This window comes from Canis aureus, chromosome 12 (assembly GCF_053574225.1).
Source record: "Canis aureus isolate CA01 chromosome 12, VMU_Caureus_v.1.0, whole genome shotgun sequence".
Classification (NCBI taxonomy): domain Eukaryota; kingdom Metazoa; phylum Chordata; class Mammalia; order Carnivora; family Canidae; genus Canis; species Canis aureus.
The window spans coordinates 28,580,601-28,602,488 of record NC_135622.1 but is presented as its reverse complement, the minus strand read 5'-3'; the positions used below and the strand labels follow the sequence as shown (position 1 = coordinate 28,602,488).

The 21,888-nt window shown below is 36.2% G+C and overlaps 1 protein-coding gene across 3 annotated transcripts in view; it reads right to left on the bottom strand.

Annotated features, from left to right (window-relative positions):
* Positions 1–21,888, bottom strand: part of ANAPC1 (anaphase promoting complex subunit 1) — a 111,419-nt gene that overhangs the window by 53,537 nt on the left and 35,994 nt on the right. For all 3 annotated transcript variants that reach the window (XM_077843311.1, XM_077843312.1, XM_077843313.1), the window contains 9 exons: positions 20,920–21,068; positions 17,716–17,794; positions 16,995–17,031; positions 16,834–16,904; positions 14,473–14,651; positions 10,722–10,936; positions 8,387–8,505; positions 3,794–4,065; positions 1,247–1,481 (listed from right to left, as the gene is read on the bottom strand). In XM_077843311.1, coding sequence (XP_077699437.1) covers positions 1,247–1,481; positions 3,794–4,065; positions 8,387–8,505; positions 10,722–10,936; positions 14,473–14,651; positions 16,834–16,904; positions 16,995–17,031; positions 17,716–17,794; positions 20,920–21,068 — 1,356 coding nt within the window. The remainder of the gene's footprint in view (positions 1–1,246; positions 1,482–3,793; positions 4,066–8,386; positions 8,506–10,721; positions 10,937–14,472; positions 14,652–16,833; positions 16,905–16,994; positions 17,032–17,715; positions 17,795–20,919; positions 21,069–21,888) is intronic.

Sequence of the window (21,888 nt, the reverse complement as noted above, 5' to 3'; positions counted from 1 at the left end):
GATTATATTGTTGGTGTCAATTTTTCACTGCTCAACAGTATATGTTTATATATATATACATATATATACACACACACACACACACATACATACACACATACATCCATACTCTTGACAAGAGCCTTATGGTGAACTTGAACTCATGACTAGCTTTGGCCTGGGATCTTAGCTGGCATAATGTAAGCAATGGCATGAAATGTGCTTCCATTATTTGGTTCTCCCTCTTGACCGTTTGTTATCACCATAAAACAAGTGTGGGCCAAAAATAAGTCATCTGGAGTACAGTTGGAGCAGCATACCCACAGATCTACAGCCTAAAGCTGAGATGCTAGGCCAATTTTGTGGCTATTTGTTAAGTAGCATTATTGTGGCAACAGCTAACTAACAATCATTCCAAAGAAAAATATGTCTTCAACAATACATCCTGAAATATATGTAGGAAAGATCCTGAGTAGGACTGAACAAAGCAAGGAACTATATATCTAAATTAGTGAACATAATAATGCCAAAAGCATTTCCAATTGTCAGAAAAAGATAATACAGAAGACACATTTCCAAAAGGTTTAGGCTCCATTAAAAACAGAGAAAATGCATTTCATTACCAACATACCCACCAGCACGTAAAGGAGGAAAAGCAAGAGTCAATCACTTCCTTTCTCTTGGAAGTACTACTGTCCAACAGAATGAACACCATTTCTAGGGATCAAAATACTCAACTTTGCATTTCAAGTGCAGATCACTGCTAGATATTGCCTAGTAAAGACAAAGCAGGATAAATAGCACTCTCACGTATAATTAAGACCACAGGATGGGACGTCTGGGTGGCTCAGTGGCTGAGAGTCTGCCTCTGGCTCAGGTCATAATCCCAGGGTCAGGGATCAAGTCCCACATTGGGCTCCATGAGGGAGCCTGGTTCTCCCTCTGCCTATTTCTCTGCCTGTGTGTGTGTCTGTGTCTCTCATGAATAAATAAATAAAATCTTAAAAAAAAAGAAAAAGACCACAGCCTACCTCATTAAATAGGATCTCTGGAGCTCAACAATGGGCTGGCCAAATAAACGTGCAGATTAATAATCTGCTCACTAGTATCAGCCTTGGAAAATATTACTTATACCATCTTTTTTATATGGGTCAGAACATTCTAACAAAAGCTACTGTTTTTCCTTAATTTTATTACCATTTTTACTTTGGTTCCTATGGAGTGGGCAATCTATGCTGACAAAGACACAGTACTACAATTGCCATACCTATTTCAGCCAAGAGGACTTCTGCAGTATGCCTATGAGCTGTTCCTTGATATACAAGGCCAATGCCAACCACTGCAGCCACTTGGACATTGTGAGGAACATCAAGCTCTGTGGATGTTGGAGGTAAGAGGGCAGGAATGTGAATGCTAAGAAGCCGAGTAATTGACATATCCATGGTGCCTAGTTTAGCAGCAGAAACACCAAGGAGCAGTCCAATGCTTGTCATTTCATGACCCTAAGGTAGAAAGCAGAATGAAATATCAGTCACTACCAAATAAATACGTAGTCTTAAATAAAGTACTGCCTGCCAGTACTTTCAGTAAGTACTCTTGACAGGCACAGTGAGAAGCACCAAGAATACAATAGCAAACTAAAGAGACACAGTCCTTACTCTCACAATGCTAGACCCCCAATGGGGAAAAAAATGTTGAAGTAAAAATACACAAATATATTATTGAAAAGCAATATATTGAAAAAATATAAAATAATACAAAGCAGTATTTTTAAAAAGCCTTATTTTGATTAGGAGGAGCTGAAGAATTATTAGGACTCTTCTAAGAAGTAAAACATATAATAGGACCTCAAGGATTAATATAAATTAGCCAGGAAAGTGGTAGAAAAGGAGGCACTCAGCTTTAGAAAGTAGGAGAAAATGAGGTCAGATGAGAGAAACATGTAAATGGCTCTGATGTGATCCAGAAATAAACCCTCACAGTAATGGCCAAGTGACCACAGAGTGCCAAGACAATTCAATGGGAACAAAACAGTCTTCAGAAAATGGTGCTGTGATAATTGTAGGCCACATGCAAAAGAATAAAGCTGGACCACTTTCTTACATCACTCACAAAAATTAACTCTAAGTGGACCACAGAACTAAATATAAGAGCTAAAACTATAAAACTCCTAGAAGAAAACACAGGTGTTAATGGGTTAGGATCATGGGGTAGGCAATGAGATATGACATCAAAGCATAACAATTAAAGAAAAAAATAAATGAACTGAACTTCATTAAAATTAAAAACTTTTGTGCTTCAAAGATACCATCAGAAAGTGAAAGATAACCCAAATGGCAGAAATTTCTGCAAATCATTTACCTGTTAATGGACTTCGTATCCAGTATACAAAGAATACAACTCAGTAAGATAGCCCAATTTTAAAATAAACAAAGGATCTGAATAGACATTTCTCCAAAGAAGACTTACAAATGGCCTATGAGCACATGAAAGGTCCTCAACATCATTAGCCATCAGGGAAATTGCAAACCAAAACAACGAGATATTACTTCACACCTACTAGAATGAGTATAATTAAAAAGACAGATAAATGTTGGTAAGAATCTGGAAAAACTAGAATCCTTATCTATTGCTGGTGGGATTGTAAAAAGGTTATAGCCTCTCTAGAAAGTTTGGTAGTTCCTCAAAAATTTAAACAGCTACCATACGACCCAGCAATTCTACTCCTAGAAATACACCCAAGAGAAATGAAAATATACATCCACACAAAAACATACATGTTTATAGCAGCACTGTTCATAACAGTTAAAGAGTAGAAATAACCCAGCTATCCACCAACTGATGAATGGATAAACACAGTATATCCACACAATAAAATATCTATTCAGCAATATAAAGGCATTAAGTGCTGATACATGATACAATATAAACAAAAACAAACTGTGAAAACATTATGATAAGAGAAAGAAGCCAGTCATAAAAGACCACCTACTGAAGGATTCCATTTACATGAAAGGCCCAGATTCAGTAAATGCACAGAGACAGAAACGAGATCTGTGGTAGCTAGGGGCTGCAGGGAGAGGGAATGGAGGGCGACTGCTACTGCTATGAGGGTCCTTTATGGACTGATGAAAATGTTCTAAATGTAACAGCAGTGGGGATCCCTGGGTGGCTCAGCGGTTTAGCGCCTGCCTTTGGCCCAGGGCGCGATCCCGGAGTCCCGGGATCGAGTCCCACGTCGGGCTCCCGGCATGGAGCCTGCTTCTCCCTCCTCCTGTGTCTCTGCCTCTCTCTCTCTATGTCTATCATAAATAAATAAATCTTTAAAAAATAAAAAAAATAAATAAATGTAACAGCAGTAATAGATCCACAACTCTTTGAACACACTAAAAACTACTGCATTGTATACTTTAAGTGGTGAATTTTTATGGCATAAAGGTAGAAGAGTTTATGCCAAGAAAGTTTGGTTTGCCAAACTCTGAAGTAGAAGAATGTGGTTTGCCAAGGAGCTAAAATGGCCAGTCCCTGTGGTTGGTGTGTGGGTAACAAGGAGCTGAGTGGTACAAAGTAAGGTTGGACAAGTAAGTGGCATCACATATGCAGAATGTGTATCAAGAACAATGAAGTACTTCTTTAAACAGTTTTGACCAGAGAAGTGATATATTCCCATTTATACTTTAGAAAGATTACTCTACCTGCTATGGGAAGAATGGATTGAGGTGTACAAGAATGAAGAAGGAAAAACAAACAGAACAATTAGGAGCTACTGTAGTGACCCACAATGAGGCACACTGCCAGGAGCTGGGAGTCTCACCTTGGTCAAGTAATCATGTATATTGAGAGTAGCCAGCTTGGTAAGATGCCCATTCAGACCCAGAGCCATGAGAAAGCCAGCATATTCATTGGCTAACTCAGCATGCTTGGGCTTATTGTAAACAATCCAAGCTGAGTCGATCTGGGAGGCAGGTGCTATCTTCAGGCCAGCAGCCACACCATTGTGGAAGCTGGCCCAGCTTGTCATGTTAGGAGGCACATCAATGTTTCCACTGTTAAGGTCTACTGTTGTGTTCCGAGGCGGGGCTCGTCCTATTCAGGCAAATTTAAAATTGAGAGAATAATTCATAAATCCAAAATTATTCAATTTATATTTTTAAGAACAGAGATTAGTTTTTCTACATTCGAAACCCTTAACCCCATAATAATTGGAATGATATTAGTTTACTATGAGTACTTAGACTTTAATACATGTGCATTAAATCTGATGCAAAGTGGAAAAGCCCCGTTCAAAATAAGTCATTGTCTGATGCTTGCTTTGGCAGCACATATAAAATAATTCATTTGTCTGAAACTGGACAACTTTCTTACACTATATACAAAAGTAAACTCCAGATGGATTAAAGATCTACATGTGAGAACTGAAACCAAAAAACTCCTAGAAGAGAATATAGGCAATAATTTCTCTGACACAGGCCAAAGCAATGTGTTTCTAGCTAAGTCTCCTCAAGCAGGGGAAACAAAAGCAAAAATAAACTACTGGGATTACATCAAAATAAAATGCTTTTGCAAAGCAAAGGAATCCAAACCATCAACAAAACAAAAAGGAAACCTGTTGAATGGGAGAAGATATCTGAAAATCATATATCTAATAAGGGATTAATATCCGAAATATATAAAGAATTTATATGACTGAACATTAAAAAAAAATCCTAATTAAAAATGGGAAGAGGACCTGAATAGACATTTTTCCAAAGAAGACATACAGATAGCTAACAGATATGAAAAGATGCTCAACATCACTCATCATCAGGGAAATGCAAATCAAAATCACAATGAAATATCACCTTACACCTGTCAGAATGGCTAGAATCAATAAGACAAGAATTAACTAATGTTAGTGAGGATGTGGGGGAAAAAAGTAACCCTCGTATTGTTGGTGAGAATATAAATTGGTACAGTCACTGTAGAAAACAGTATGGAGGATCCTCAAAAATTTAAAAACAGAAATACCAGTTGATCCAATAATTCCACTACTGGTTATTTACCCTCCAAAAACAAAAGCATTAATTTGAAAAGATACATTCACTCTATGTTTACTGTACCATTATTTACAAGAGCCAATATAGGAAAACAGCCCAAACATTCATCAACAGTTGAATGAATAATGATGTAGTGTGCGCACGCGCGCATGCAAACACACACACAGGAATATTATTCAGTTGCTAAAAATGATGAGATCTTGCCATTTACAACAACGTGGATGAACCTAGAGGATGTTATGCTAAGTGAAATAAGTCAGAGAAAGACAATTATCATATGATCTCATTTATATGTAGAATCTAATAAACAAAAGAAAAGAGTAAACAAAGAACAGTATCAGGCCTAGGAATGCAGAGAATAAGCTGATGATCACCAGAGAAAAGAAAGAATAAGGTGATGGATAAAGGAGAGTGGGAAATACAGGTTTGCAGTTATGGAACAGGTTAGTTATAGAAATAAAAGGTACAGCACTAGAAATACAGTCACTGCATGGTGACAGACAGAGGCTATACTTGTGGTGAGCATAACATGCAGAGTTACTAAATCACTATGCTGTATACCTGAAACTAATGTAACGTTGTACATCAACTATAATCAAATAAAATGTTTAAATAAAAAAATTTTAAGAATAAAATAATTCATTTTCCTTTTTGCTAAAATACATGGGGCTATAAGATAACTGATACCAATTTAACTTTATACAGATCTGACTAGGATACCCACTACTTCGAAATCTTTCTTTCACACAGAAGTAAGCTTATTAATATAAAGTGAAGATTAACATCACAGTTAAACTATATGAATAATAAATTTCAACCTGTGACTGATGACACTGATGTGAATTTCATATATGCCATCCTACAGTTGTCTCTGGACATTAAAGAAAAATACACTGTAAAATGAGATGAGGACCTTTATAAATTTGTTCTCTTACTATATGCGTTTCTCCCTCTGTATAAGTAATTATATGCCCTTGTTAAAAATGCCAAATTGCATTCAGAAAACCCTATTTAAAAAAAAAAAAAAAGCATCATTTTATAGACCTGAGTTACCCACTGAACCATAAAGAGTATTTGCTAAATTAAGTTTTATGGTCAACTTCTGTCAGAACACTGTTAATTACATGTTCATGATTCTACATGCTCTGTGAACTCCTTTTCCTGAGTCTTTTAGTTCTCTTTTGGATCTCCACTGTGTACAGGCAAATACCAAATTCTTTTTATATCTTTAATGCTCTGTATTAACTACATCAGGTCATAGATGAATATTAAAATAACTATTCTATAAATATTGCATAAAATTATACAGTTCACTACAAGTTTGAAAATATGGTTTTAAAGGAGTTCTGAAATTATGTAAAATAAATTTCAGATAGATCCACAATGTCTTAATTAGAGTGTGTATGCTAACATACTCACACACAAAGTAAAATATATTTGCTTTTACCATATGCTTTGTGTACCTAAGAGCTAACTCAAATGCTGGTATATGACAATGTCACACTGGGTGACAAGTTCATGAGGTGTACTTTTAACTTCTAAAAAGGCAGAAATTAATAATGAAAAAACAAGTGAACTTTCTAAAACAATTCATCATATGCATAAAACAAGAGTATTTACACAAGAGAAAATGACTGGCAAAGGGTAAAGCAAATATTCTTCAATAAGAATAACATACAAAAGTACTAATACCAGTGTAAGTTAAGGAGCTATTTTAAGAAAGTATCTTGTCCTAAATTAATTTATTATTAAAATAAGATAATAACAGTTTTTTGGAGGGGAGTTTACCAGAATGGCTAAAAGAATAAAAGTTTGGACTAATGTCAGAAACACATTCTGAATATGCAAATTTAACTAAATGTATTCAAGGAAAAAAAAGTGATTCATATATATTTATTAATACCCATCCACGTATCACTGCCCAAACTTAATACATTTTAACATTTGCCAGTTTTGCATGAGGTTCTTTTCTTTTTAACTCAAATTCTTTAAACAAAAACCTTTTAACAGTTGAAAGACTAACAGAATGAACACCTCTATGCCCCTTTCACCATGAAGACTCAGTTATTATTTGGATTTTGCCACACTGTTTCATCTCTGGGAGAGAACCATTCAAATACTGAAGGTAACTCTGCTTCTTCTGTCTCTAAATAAGATTAGTGCTCCAGAATAGGTATAATTTGGAGATGAAATGTGATCTCACTTTCCATATGTTATTAAAAGTATATGCTTTCCACATACCTGAGTGGAACCCTGGATTTTTTTAAATTATGAAACTTAAGACATTGTGGAATTATACTGATATATTATACTATACATGACTGTGTGTATGATATGTACATTTCGTACAAGTCTCATAAAACCACACATATTATACTTCAGGGATTTTCAATAATTTCAATTGCACACAACTGTCACCTTTAGAACATATTCACACAAGCATCAGGTGAACATGCACTATAAAACCCATTGAAATCAATACTAGGAAATGAGCACACTTAGATCTCGCAGAAGTAAAAATCCACACAACCAATCAGAAAGGTAATATGAATGAATGTTACATCAAAGCCTTAAAATCTTGCTGTCCTAGGAGTTCTAAAGCAACTAACCTAAATAACTATACTCTGACAGCATGGTTATAATAGCAAAAAAACTGATAATTTCCAACAAAATCAGATTCTTTACATAAGCTATTTTACAACTATTTGTGTAAAATACAGCAAATAAAAATTAAGTTATTGAATAAAAATATCTGCACACAATAGCTACCTACACATATACATAACTGTGTATCTATGTGTACTAGATATGAAAGGATGCTCACTCTACAGTAAATTTAAAAACAATGTCTAAAACAGATTTAATTTTCCTGAGAATATATAATATTACAAACTAGAAAAATAAAACTGAGAACCATATATACCAAAACGCTAACACTCTAGCAAACAGGACTACTATATTATACATGAGCATTTTTTCTTTATGCTTAGTTTCTTTTTGTTTCTGAATGAGGATGATATATTCGTAATAACATATAACAAGACACATTAAGATACAAAGTTTTTACATATTATACTTTAAGACTAAAGTTCAGTAATCTCACCATCATCAATATCTTTCTAAACTTTCCCAAGTGCCTTTCCATATCATGAAATGGTCTCATTAAAAGCAAATTTAGTAATGGGCTACATGCTATTTCCCACAATATTTAGTTTGATTTGCTATTTGAGCTTTGACAACTGCTAGAGTGGTTGATATGTGAAATCACTGGGGATAGAAAGAACATTTCTTTGGTTTTAACTAATTCAATAACTTCACTAAAAATATACTTAATCATTTTCCTTTCTCACTGAGACCAGAATTTAACATACCAGTCAAATTCAATTTAGGAATAGGCAGTGGTTCCGTTGGAACAGGATGGTATGAAAATAGGGTAAACATTCCTCGTCCTACTGGAAGGGCCATAGTTCGCTGACACAACTGGAGCAATCTATAATTAAAATCAAAACCAACATGTAAAAAATGTGTAAGCAAAAGAAAAACTGGAATGCAATCCATAGTTAAGTATTCCAAAAGAAGAACTTCTATGTAAGATGAAATCACATCAGAGTAAATTCACACAAAGATGTGGATGAATCATCCAAACGTGGTTATTCTCACTTTTATTCTTGTTCCCCTTAGAAACTCTAAGGGAGAGATACATTTCCTTTCTTTTGTTTCATATTTGCTTTGAGTGAAAACCAACTGGTTTATAAACCAAACAAACTTTCCCTCAGCAACCAAAAAGAAAAATCTAAAATTCCATTCTGGGGGAATCCCTGGGTGGCTCAGCTGTTTGGCGCCTGCCTTTGGCCCAGGGTGCGATCCTGGAGACCTGGGATCGAGTCCTACGTCTGGCTCCCGGCATGGAGCCTGCTTCTCCCTCCTCCTGTGTCTCTGCCTCTTTCTCTCTCTCTCTGTGTCTATCATAAATAAAAATAAATAAATAAATCTTAAAAAAAATTTCATTCTGATGCTAACAGGCTCAAAGGAAAATACTACGTTTACATTTCCTCATTTTGTCTCAGGAGTGCCACCTATGTGACCTGTACACAAGAAAGGAAAGTAAGTTCCTATACTGGAGGTGACAAGTTCCTGGTATCTCCGGGGGAAAAATAATTAGTTTCACTTACATAATAACTAAGATTTATAGGATTAATAATACAATAAGTTGCCATATTCAGGGTTAAAATGGCTTCTATGGGCCATATTTTGAAACTAGTACACTACTCTTAACTTTTTTCTATGTTAAATCACATTCCATGTAGCCACTTAAAGCAAAATCAAACAAATTGTGGAAATAGGGGCAGTTAAAATCAGGAAAACACTTAACAGAATTTATGCCTGAAGACACAGAAATATCCCATCAGAGGCTAACATTTTCTCTGCAGACAAAACTATTTATAAGCACATTCTCTCCCTAACTATACATACAGCTGCTTTTCTAGTTTTTTTGGTGAGAAAAATCTGCTGTCCCAAGATTCTTCAGGAACACTGCCCCATGTTAATTTAGAATCAGAAAAAATCCAAGGCCACATCCCAAAGAACTTTTTAGCAGAAACTTTAAACATAATCCACAAAACTGTAATGAAAACAATAATACTGTAATCCCTTCTGAGATATCAATGATTATAAAGATAAAAACAAAACAAAAAAACTAAACTAGCATCATAGAATCAATGAGCTCAGTTAATGATCATGGCTAATGCACTGAGCTTTACTACGTACTGGGCAGTGTCCTAAACACTAGATAGATATAACTCACTCTACACACAGAGCAACCATATGAGGTATAAATGCTATAATTATGCCTATTCTTATAGTTGAGACAACTGAGGCAGCAAGAAGTTAAGTAATTCATCCAAAGACATCCAGTGGCCAAGAAAGGCTCCAGAGCTCATGCTAGCCACTATGCTCCCACACAACTTCTCTGTCCCTCAGCCTCCTCAGCTACAGGTGACAAACACCTAGGTACACATGGAAGAGGAAACAGTGAGGCAGATTAGGACTAACTCAGATCTTCGGCACCCTGTGGCTATGTGTGGATGTTCCTTCCTCTTAAAGCAGGACTACTGTGAGCAAAGCAAGGAGAACCAGAAAATAGTAGTGGAAAGTAACAGGTGACAGAGACAAGACAGGCAACAGGACAGGAGAGAATTTTCAAATATAAATTGAACTGTCCTAAGACAACAACTCTAGAATCTCATGAGATGGTTACTACTGAATATTACAATTATCAAGGAATATAACATATGTTAGAAAGTGGCAATAGAGAAGACTTATAGTGTATTCCCTATAATATCAGAAAAAAATACTGATATCAAGTTGAAACTACACTAAAACATTTATACATATACACACATTTTTTTCCTCATCAAAATACAGAAGAATGAGCTCAGTGTGTTGCTTTGATGTAAATTCTTAAGGTAACTAAGCAAAATAGTCTGAGTCATCTTTTCTAAATAGCACACAACTGTAATTCGAGAGGAGTAGGGTCACTTATGTCATCAGATACTCTTATCAAACGCCAAAACATTTTGAAAAAAAAAGTATGGTTTACTGAGGTTGGATAAAAACTTAAAATACATGGTACTTTTAACTCTGAACTATTTTTTTAGGGTTTTTAGAGTTAAAAAACACTGACAAAAGACAACGTGTTTCCTTCACCTGTTTTCTTTTTCCTCAATGAACTCATGGTCACTGAGTTCTGGGTACTGTACAACATTGACACGGACGGGATGTGCACTTTGAAGAAGCCTTCGCACGTCCTGCACTCTTAAATCTTCACTCCATATTAATGACATAACCTCCTGATTCATGTCATTCATTCCATCATCTTCCTCCTCAGTTTCTGTTCCTGAAGGAACATCTGATGAGAGCACCTGAGTAACAGACTTGGTTGTAATAATAACTTAAAAACCAATCACCACGCACTTATTGATCACTAGAATATACAGGATGATGTACTGTGACTCTATCATACAGAGAATATATGTATTCTAAAGCAAGGCTGTTTTGGGTTCACAGTGTATCCTAGGACTCTAATCCAGAAGTCTTTTTTAAAAGTACAATTATATTGCCCACTTGGGAAAATTACTGAGCCAATGGAAAAACATTAAATTCAAAACAATAATCAGAAAGCTGATTCCATTGAGAGAAACATTCTAAATAAATTATAAAAATCTAACTGTATCCTAAATATCATAAAAAGGTAATAAATTACTGCAAGCAGAATATGAAACCCATTCACTATCACTAAAGAACCCACACAAACATAAATATTATAGTCGATCAATATAAGCATAGAAAAACAACCTGGAAGGATATATGTCACAGACTGGAGGAAGTTGAACAATATTTTCTTACTTTAATACTTTAAATGGACCATGATCAATTTTCACCTTGTTTTTAAATAAAGATGTCTTAAAAATTTCTTAATCAGAAAGCAGCTGCAGCAAAACAAATGAAGAGGTTTAATCCCTTGATTATCATTGTCCTCAGAAGCTCAACATGTGTTTTCTATGAGCTTTCCCCATCCAAATAATTCAATCACACTGCAAACTAGATGTGAGTAGCGTGAAATCTTCTCATTTCCTCAAGAACTTTCTACTCCTTTTTTTTTATAGAGATTTTATTTATGTGAGAAAGAGACTGAGAACAAGTGGGGGAAGAAGCAGAAGGAGAAGCAGACTGGAGCAGGGAGCCCTATGTGGGACTCAGTCCCAAGACACTGAGATCATGACCTGAGCTGAAGGCAGATTCTTACGTGACTGAGCCTCCAGGCACCCTGGAAAGAATTTTACACTCCTTTAACAAAAGATTAAAATGCCAAAGTTTTGTAACATAATGTAGAAGCCTAAAAATAATGATAGCAGATAATGACTTACCCTCTTATTTAGTTCATAAATATTCATTATGGTTCCTATGGAATATCTAACTTTAAAAGAAACTATTCTCCCATATGAGTTAGCCATAAAGTATAGATCCAAATAGCTGATAAACTGAATTTAGATGAGTCATAAAAGGTAGCCTCAAATAAAATTAAATGGTAGCCTCAAACAACTGAACAAACTGAATTTAGATTAGAATTACTTAAAATGACATCTAAATACAGATCAAATGGGATCCCTGTGTGGCTCAGGGGTTTAGCCCCTGCCCTCGGCCCAAGGCATGATCCTGGAGTCCAGGATCGAGTCCCACCATCGGGCTTCCTGCATGGAGCCTGCTTTTCCCTCTGCCTGTGTCTCTGCCTCTCTCTCTCTGTACCTCCCATGAATAAATAAATATCTTAAAAAATAAATAAATAAATACAGATCAAAGATTATCAATACCATTTGGTTTTAGTGCTAATGATGTTCAACTGCTCTCACTCATTGTAAGAAATGAGGTCTACATGCTAAAATTTATCTTGGTAAAGCAAAGTATAATCATATTATCAGCATTTAAAAAAAGGTTTTATGTTTAAAGTAGGACAAACACTAATTCAACTATTATATGAGTATGGGTTAAAAGAGATGTGCTGGGCCAATCCTGCTGGAGATGAGGTCCCACGGAAACTGCTTCTCTCACAGATCCAGTAGGCAACTATGATGTTAGGAATAAAATTTTGATATAGACTTTGGAGGTCCGAAGAAACATTAATAGCCTAAGTCCTAATATGGATTACAAAGTTACAATATTTTGATTGATATGTGTCGGTTCAAAGCTGATAAGAGATGAGGCAAATTTGTGCTGTTCTCCTAGGGAATATAAAAACTAAATACAAGCAGGGCACCTGGGTGGCTCAGTTGGCTAGGCATCCAACTCTTGATTTAGGCTCAAGTCATGACCTCAGGGTTGTGAGATCAGCTTCATCGTATTGGGCAGAGCTTGTTCAGGATTTTCTCTCTCTCTCCCTCTTTCCCTGCTCCTCCCCTCCTCTCCCCTCGCCTCCCTCCCTCTCCCTCATCCCTCTCCCTCTCTTCCTGCTCACCCCACCCCCACCCCTGCTGGCTTGCTCTCAAAAAAAGTACAAGAGTCACTAGGAGTGGGAAAGCCATCCCTGAATCCTCTATGATCCTTACAGTAATGCAGTGCTACCATTTATATTTTTTTAGTAATGCAGTGCTACCATTTATATTTTTTTAAGTTAAGCAGTTCTAGAAAAAGTAGTTAAAACTCCATTTTAAAGTTTTAAAAGAGGCTAATATTAAAAGAGAGATAATTGGAGAATAATGATGCATTTCATTTTCTATTTGTAGGCTTCTTAGAACCCATTCTTCATAAAAGCAGAGGAAGGGATCCCTGGGTGGTGCAGCGGTTTGGCGCCTGCCTTTGGCCCAGGGCGCGATCCTGGAGACCCGGGATCGAATCCCACGTCGGGCTCCCGGTGCATGGAGCCTGCTTCTCCCTCTGCCTGTGTCTCTGCCTCTCTCTCTCTCTCTCTCTGTGACTATCATAAATAAATTAAAAAAAAAAATTTAAAAAAAAAAAATAAAAGCAGAGGAAGACTGGCAAAGGATAGAATTTCAGGACAAATAACCTAAGATCTTTTTTTTTTTTTTTTAAGATTTAATTTATTTATTTATGAGTAACAGAGAGAGAGAGAGAGAGACACGCAGAAATACAGGCAGAGGGAGCAGCAGGCTCCATGCAGGGAGCCTGACATGTAACTCAATCCCGGGTCTCCAGGATCACGCCCTGGGCTGAAGGCAGCGTTAAACCACTGAGCCACCCAGGCTGCCGCCTAAGACATCTTCTAAACAGCTTTAGTATCCCCCATTCCAGTTCCCAAAAAAATTCTTTCCTGGGGCTTTAGTTTTCTATGATTAAACAAATATATCTATACCTATTTAAAAAGTTAAATTCGGGCAGTCTGGGTGGCTCAGCGGTTGAGCATCTGCCTTCAGCTCAGGGCGTGTTCCCGGATCTGGGGATCGAGTCCCACATCAGGCTCCCTGCTTCTCCCTCTTCCTGTGTCTCTGCCTCTCTCTGTGTGTGTCTCTCATGAATAAATAAATAAAATCTTAAAAAAAAAAAAAAAAAAGTTAAATTCAAGAAATTCAACACATCAAAAATGTATAAAAGAGAATAGAGCTAGATATTCAAATTGAGGATGTATGTACTCTCCTTTTTTCTATGTAACAGTTACAAAGTAGTTAATTACCAATATGATACAAGTAGAGAAAGAGTCATGGTAGTGGATCTACTGACTCAGCACTTATCCTGACTCAAAGAAAGAAATATCTAGGCAAGGCAGAGCCTTCACAAACCTTGTTCCCATGTTCAACTTATAAAGGAGAAGACCTGCACAATTATAAACTCCATATGGCATACAAAAGACAAACATATATACTTGTAAAAAGACGAGAAAAACGAGTAGTTCTACTTTGATTTTGAGACTAAAGCTAAACTTTGAACTTTCTATGTTGACACTCACAGATTTCCCTTTGGGTAAGTTTCCTTCGCAGGCCTGCTTGGAAAGATCCTGACGTCCTATCAGGAGACAGACAGCTTCTGGCCAGTCTGAAGCAGGCTGTTCTCGACAGTGGTAAATTGCATCTCTGATAGGAAGAGCAATTCCAAAGGGAAGAGTTTCCAAGTCTCTTAAAGTGAAACCTTGTAATGAAAGGGAGAAAATTTCTCATTCAGACCTGCCACTGTCCCAATTATCCTAACTAAAGTTAATCGACATCTATCCTGACAAAACAGAAATCAATTTTATTCATCTTACTACCAGACTAGTGTTTTGCCATCAAGCATTAGTATAAAAGGCCCCTTTAAAAGAACTCCTAAAAACCTTAAGAAAAAGGGAAACCACCCAATTGTAAAGACAGGAGGGACAAAAAGACATTTCCCAAAGTGGAAACACAAATGGGCAATAAACATATGAAAAGTGATTATGAAAAGTTCAAATTAAAACTACTAAAAATGGGATCCCTGGGTGGCGCAGCAGCTTGGCGCCTGTCTTTGGCCCAGGGCGTGATCCTGGAGACCCGGGATCGAATCCCACGTCGGGCTCCCGGTGCATGGAGCCTGCTTCTCCCTCTGCCTGTGTCTCTGCCCCCCCTCTCTCTCTGTGTGTGTGACTATCATAAATAAATAAAAATTAAAAAAAAAAATAAAAAAAAATAAAACTACTAAAAATATAATTTCACACTCACTTGATAAATATTAAAGCAAATCAATAGCAGATGTTGGCAACTAAATGGAGCAACAGTAATCCCCACCCACAGCTGGTGGTATCATCACTTTGGAAAACATGTGACATATACAGATAGGTCCCCCTCTGTGGCCCATTAATGGCCACACAGAAACTTGTGCACATGTGCACCAGGACATAAGTATTAAAATATTCAGTAGTGAATATTTTCGCTATGACAAAAAGGGAAGGGAGGAAGCAGCCCCACTGCTATCATTAAATAGAATGGATAAATAAATGGTGCTGTAGTCAAACAATGGAGTATGCAGCACTGAAAATGAATGACCTACTGCTACAGGAATCAACATGGAGTGAAAAAAATAATTTATATCTATATCCATTTATATGAAGTTCAAAGACATATAACACCAACCAATATATGAAGATGATAAAACTACGAAAGAAAGGAGATAATACAAAATTCAGGTAGGGCCAAGAGTACCTGTAGCAATAGGGTACATAGGAGGAAGATTATCACCTGGAGCAGAGATGCAGAGCCTTCTAGTACACTAGAAATGTTCTATTACTAATGGTAGGTAACTAGTACACAAAAATGTTTCACTTTATTATTATTCTCTAAACATATATTTTATACATTCTGTTGTATTATACCATACTTCATATTTAAAATTTTTCAAATCTCAAATAAATTAAAATTTATTTTCCTATAATGATTTTCTACTATTTAATATCGAAAGTTGATGAATTATTGAGGTAAAAACATTTCCTTATATGAGAATAACACTTTTATTAAATATTATATGACATACCAACAGACAGAACTCATCTAATATTTTTCAGCAGAAGTGTCCTACCTGCAATACTATATGACAATTATTGTAATTTTCAAGGGAGCATATAAAAAAAAAAGCGAAAAACTAAATCATTTAGAATATTCCTTAAATAAGAATTTGGAAATCCAAATTCATTATACCATTCATTACACCACATTCATCAAACTATTACTTTATAACATACTATTACATAATACTATCTATCATTTTTTGTATCTTCATATCCAAAATTAAAAAAATTTTTTTTAGTCCTTTACTTTCAAGAAAAAAAATAATGTCTTTAGTGTCTTACTCCGTTTAAAGCCTAAAAGCACTGGCTTTGGCAAAAGAATAAGGAACTCCTTTCCTCCCCTTCCCCTTTCCCAGCTACATCCTCATCTTGGAGTCTAAATCACTAGCTTATATCCTTCAAAAGCATTCCCTGAAGTGTCTGTATAATTACTTTTAGATTTTGCCAGACATACTCCCTTCTGATACCTAAGTATTATAATGGCTTCAAGTTTGAACATGGAGTGATTATAAGTCTCCATTCTGAAGAGGCCAGTCTGCAGAGCAAATAAACATTTCTTACCTGCCAAGAGATAAAAAGCTGGTATGCCAGCATTATGATATGGAAGGTGTGACAGGGAAAGGAGGTGTGGCTTGATGGGCCATGATCTTGGTCCTGCAGGACCTTTCACAGAGTGAGAGCTCCTTTTCTGCCTCTCTGTTCTAGCTGACTGTGAGGAAACAGGGCCAATGGACGAAGCAGGTGGTTCTCACCAGCATCTCAAAGACATGAAAAAAGTAACAAGGACTATCTTACCTACATTCGTCATCCAGACAACTAATCGTTCAGCTAGACTAGAAACTGATGTAGAATGCCTGAAACTGAACCTATGAGGGAATAAAACATGAGTTATGAAACAGTAAACATAATAGTGTTTTATATTTTTAATATACAAGCGCAATCTGAATAAAAGTCACCTGTTTTCTTCTTGTTCTGCTTGTGACTTTTGGGGGGCTAAAAGGCAACAAAATGAAATTTTATTTTAATAGTTATCTTCACAAAGAAAACATATCACATGTAGAAGACATTTGGAAATAAAAATTCATTAACGAACAACTCCTAAAAAACAAAATAAGCAGTCCTCTGGTAGGCTGGAAAGTGTAGTAGTAACTTCCCTGAGACTATAAAATAGTCCTTTCACATACAATGAAAAATAAAATTTGTTAGATCTGAAGTACTGGTCTCTGAAAATCAGCTATGGACTACAGCCTGTAACAGTACAAAAGGTCATCTCTAAAATGAGGCAAGACATGGCCTCTAAAGCAAACACTTAGGAATTTTTCATTTGGGGGGCAGCCCAGGTGGCTCAGCAGTTTAGCACCGCCTTCAGCCCAGGATGTGATCCTGGAGGCCCGGGATCAAGTTCCATGTCGGGCTCCCTGCATGGAGTCTGCTTCTCCCTCTGCCTGTGTCTGCCTCTCTCTTTGTGTCTCTCATGAATAAATAAATAAAATCTTTAAAAAAAATAAAAATAAGTAAAATAAATAAATAAATAAAATGAGGCAAGACATGGCCTCTAAAGCAAACACTTAGGAAATTTTTCATTTTTTAATTTCAATTCTGATATCAACATTCACAAAAATTTGTTTTGGGGAAAAAAATTGTTTTGGGAAACCTAACATTATTACACTGACTTACCTATAGTTATTCTTGATAAATACTGTGAGGATTCCTCAGAAACAGAGCTCTCATTACCAAGTATGTAGAGTGCAATACTCTGCAAAAGAAGAAAATTAACATTATTTTTTAAACAAATGAGGCATAATTACATATAGGAAAATTCATCCATTTTACATGTACAGCTCTGAGTTTTGACAAAGATCATATAATAATATAACCACTACTACAATCATGATATAGAACACTTCCATCATACCAAAAAGTTCCCTTATACCCTCTAGTCACCCCACTCCTCCTTCACCTAGCACAGGAAACAACCCACCTGTTTTCTTTCCCCATAGTTTTGCCTATACTACAATGTCAAATAAATGGAATCTTAAAATATGTAATCTTCTGTGTCCTACTTGTTTAACTCAGCAAACCTCTGAGACTCATTCACATTACGGCATGTATCAGTGATTTCTCTTTATTGCTGAGTAGTATTCCATTACACAGATGTACCAAACTCTCTCTATTCATAAACTGATAGACACTTGGACTGTATCTGGTTAGGTGAACCCTAACTCACACCTTTCTCCCCTTGGCCTTCGAAGTTCTCATTTGAATATTTGCTCCTTGCTACTACTACCAAGAGCTGAACCTGCAGTAGCTTTTTTTTTTAAGAAGGTAAAGCGATTCTATTAAAATTTTACTACTATGCTGGAGCATCTTAAAAATCCTAAATTCCAAACCAATATAACCACTGCAAATGACATACTCCTGAACCTAGCTGACATCACATCTAACAAAGAAAAGTCATAATATGAATATCTACAAGTTGACTAATATAATTTAAGTTGGGAGGCTGACCAACTTGGTATATTCATATTTCTGATTCCTCCGTGTGGCTAGATACTACACCAAGTCTCTCCCAATCCCAACCCCCAAGCAGAGTAGGGCAGGACCAATATACTAGGTGATTTCACTTAAATGTTTCGACACAAGCATCAAGGGATGTGAAAATTCTGGGACAAACCTGCTCTTGATATTTTTGTGAATGTATTTAATGCCACTGAATTAACTGTATTCTTAAAAATAGTTAAAATAATATTATGCATATTTTACCACCATTTTTTTTAAAAAGCAGAATGACTATTCTACATATCTGTTTCAGAGCCACAGGGGACTCTGAAATCTTTCTCAACATGAAGCAAAGCAGAATACATAATAAACGAAAAGACATGTGGGTATAAACATATTTACAGTCCAATGATATTTGTGGAGGAGATAAAAGCAAGAGGTTCTCCTATAAGCCTGGGAAGGCCTCATCTCTGGAAAGATACACAAAGGACCTGTAAGCTGCCTGCTCCTGGGAGAAGGGACCAAGAAATGGGAGCATGAAGGAACTCACCTTTACCAAAGTCCTTTGGTTCTATTTGAAGTCTTGACCTCAGACACGTATTAACTATTCAAAATTAACTAATTTTTTAAAATAAGAAAGATGTGTTTCTTTAGGGAAAAAATTTCAGGAAGAATTTTTTTGTAGCTATAGACATGCTGATTATAAAATTTAAATGAAAAGGCAAAGGAACCAAAATAGCTAAAACAATTTTGAAAATGAAGAGTAACAAAAGGAGTCATCACACTAACCAATTTTAAGACTTACTATACAGCTACAGTAATCAACACAGTATGGACAGCAATATGAATTAATGTACTACAATAGTCTAGAAATAGACCCGCAAAAATGTGGTAAATTAATTTTGGAGAAAAGTGCAAAAGCAAGAGAGAAAGGAGAGTCTTCTCAACAAATGGTGTTAAAAGAACTGGACATCCAAATAGAGTAAGAACCTCAACCTAAACCTCACATCTTATAAATATATATATATTTATATATATACAATGTATTATACATATGTGTATACATATACACACACACACAATAGATTATAGATCTAAGTATAAAGCAAAAACTATAAAACTTCTGTGAAAAAAACAGAGGAGACCCTAATTGTGACCTGAAGTTAATGAATTCTTAGACACCAAAAGCACTATCCATAAAAGAAAAAATGGATAAACTGGCTTCAACAAAATTAAACATTTTTGTTCTGCAGAAGAAATATTAAGAGAATGAGACATGACAGCTACAAACCAGAAGAAAATATTTACAATCCACATAGCTGACAAAACCTCCTATCTAGGGATCCCTGGGTAGCGCAGCGGTTTAGCGCCTGCCTTTGGCCCAGGGCGCGATCCTGGAGACCCGGGATCGAGTCCCACATCGGGTTTCCGGTGCGTGGAGCCTGCTTCTCCCTCTGCCTATGTCTCTGCCTGTCTCGCTCTCTCTGTGACTATCATAAATAAAAAAAAAAAAAAAAAAAAAAAACCTCCTATCTAGAACTCTCAAAACCTCATTGGCCATTAAAGAAATGCAAATTAAAACCACAAAATACTACATATCTAACAGAAATGGCAAAAATTAAAAACCATGACCACACCAAACACTGAAAGGATGTAGAGAAATCAGAACTCTCACAAGTGATTGTGAGAATGTAAAATGGTATGGCCGCTCTGAAAAATACTTACATGACCATCAATCTCACCTCTGAGTATCTACCGTTGAGAAATGAAATTTACATTCACACAAAAACCTAGGGCATGAATGTTTATAGGAGCTGTATTGATAATTGCTAAAAACTGGAACGAGTCCAAATATCTTCAAAGGGTGAACGGGTAACCAATATGAAACATCCGTAATTGACTAGCACTTGGCAATTAAATACAACAGGTATTGCCTGCTAACACAGGCAACAATCTGTAAGAATCACAAAAGCTTGTGGGAAGTTTTGGGGGGATGGAACTGTTCTGTGGCCTAATTATGGTGGTAATTACATAAATCTATACATTTGTTGAAATTCACAGAAATGGGGATTCCTGGGTGGCGCAGCGGTTTGGCGCCTGCCTTTGGCCCAGGGCGCGATCCTGAAGACCTGGGATCGAATCCCACATCAGGCTCCCGGTGCATGGAGCCTGCTTCTCCCTCTGCCTATGTCTCTGCCTCTCTCTCTCTCTCATGACTATCATAAATAAATAAATAAATAAATAAATAAATAAATAAATAAATAAATATTTAAAAAAAAAAGAAATTCACAGAAATGTACACAAAACAAAGTTAATTTTTTGGCAGAATTTTTAAAATGAAGCTTTAAAAAGAAAAAAATAAACAAGGTAGACAATACATACCAATACTACAAGTCTGCTTCTTTCACAGATTCCAGGAAGGTAAGGATAGGGCGGCATTCCTTCACCCTTCAGACAAGAACTCACCCACTGATAAATACTTGGTGGCTCAGGAGTAAAAAATGATGGATGATGCATAAATCCTGTTTGACCTTTAGAATTAGATACACATTTATAAAAACACAAGAATACATTAAGATACTACTGTTTTAATCTTTTTTTTTTTAAGCAGGCTCCATGACCAGCACAGAGCCCAACATGGAGCTTGAACTCATGATCATGAGCTCAAGACCTGAGCTAAGATCAAGAGTTGAATGCTCAACCAACTGAGCGACACAGGCATCCCGCAATGCCATTTTATTCTAAAGGGAAAATGATCATTGTCTGCCATTTGGAAACAATCAGAGTAACATTTTTCTTCAAAATGCTTCATGATTTTTGCCACAGAAAATAACAGACTATATTATAATATGTAGCATCTAAATGACTACTATTTTATCCATCCTGGATGGAAATTTAGCAAATTATTGTACTCAAGCCATATAAAGAATCTAACCAAAATACTGCCCTAATCCTAAAGGCAAGAAAACAAGAGACACCTAGGATTTTCCTCTAAACATTGGGCCCTGACCGAGTTCCTGTAGCTCAAGGTCTAAGGCCGTAGAGTGGTGATCGAAATGTTCTATACCTGAACTATCCAATATGGCAACTACTGCCCTATGTGTCTACTTACTACTTGAAATGTAAACTTGAATTTTCTATATAAATTAATTTAAATAATACATAGTTGTTAGCTACTATCAGATAGGTCTAGAACAAAGCATCCTTAGCACTTGGGGATGGGTAAAATTTTTCCCACACACTGAAGAAGTTAATGTTATCTCTTACTATAAGTCAGAGAGCAAACACTACAAACTGAAATCTACCGGTGGAAAGAAACCACTTCCAACTTAGAGACTAAAGGTAAGAAAT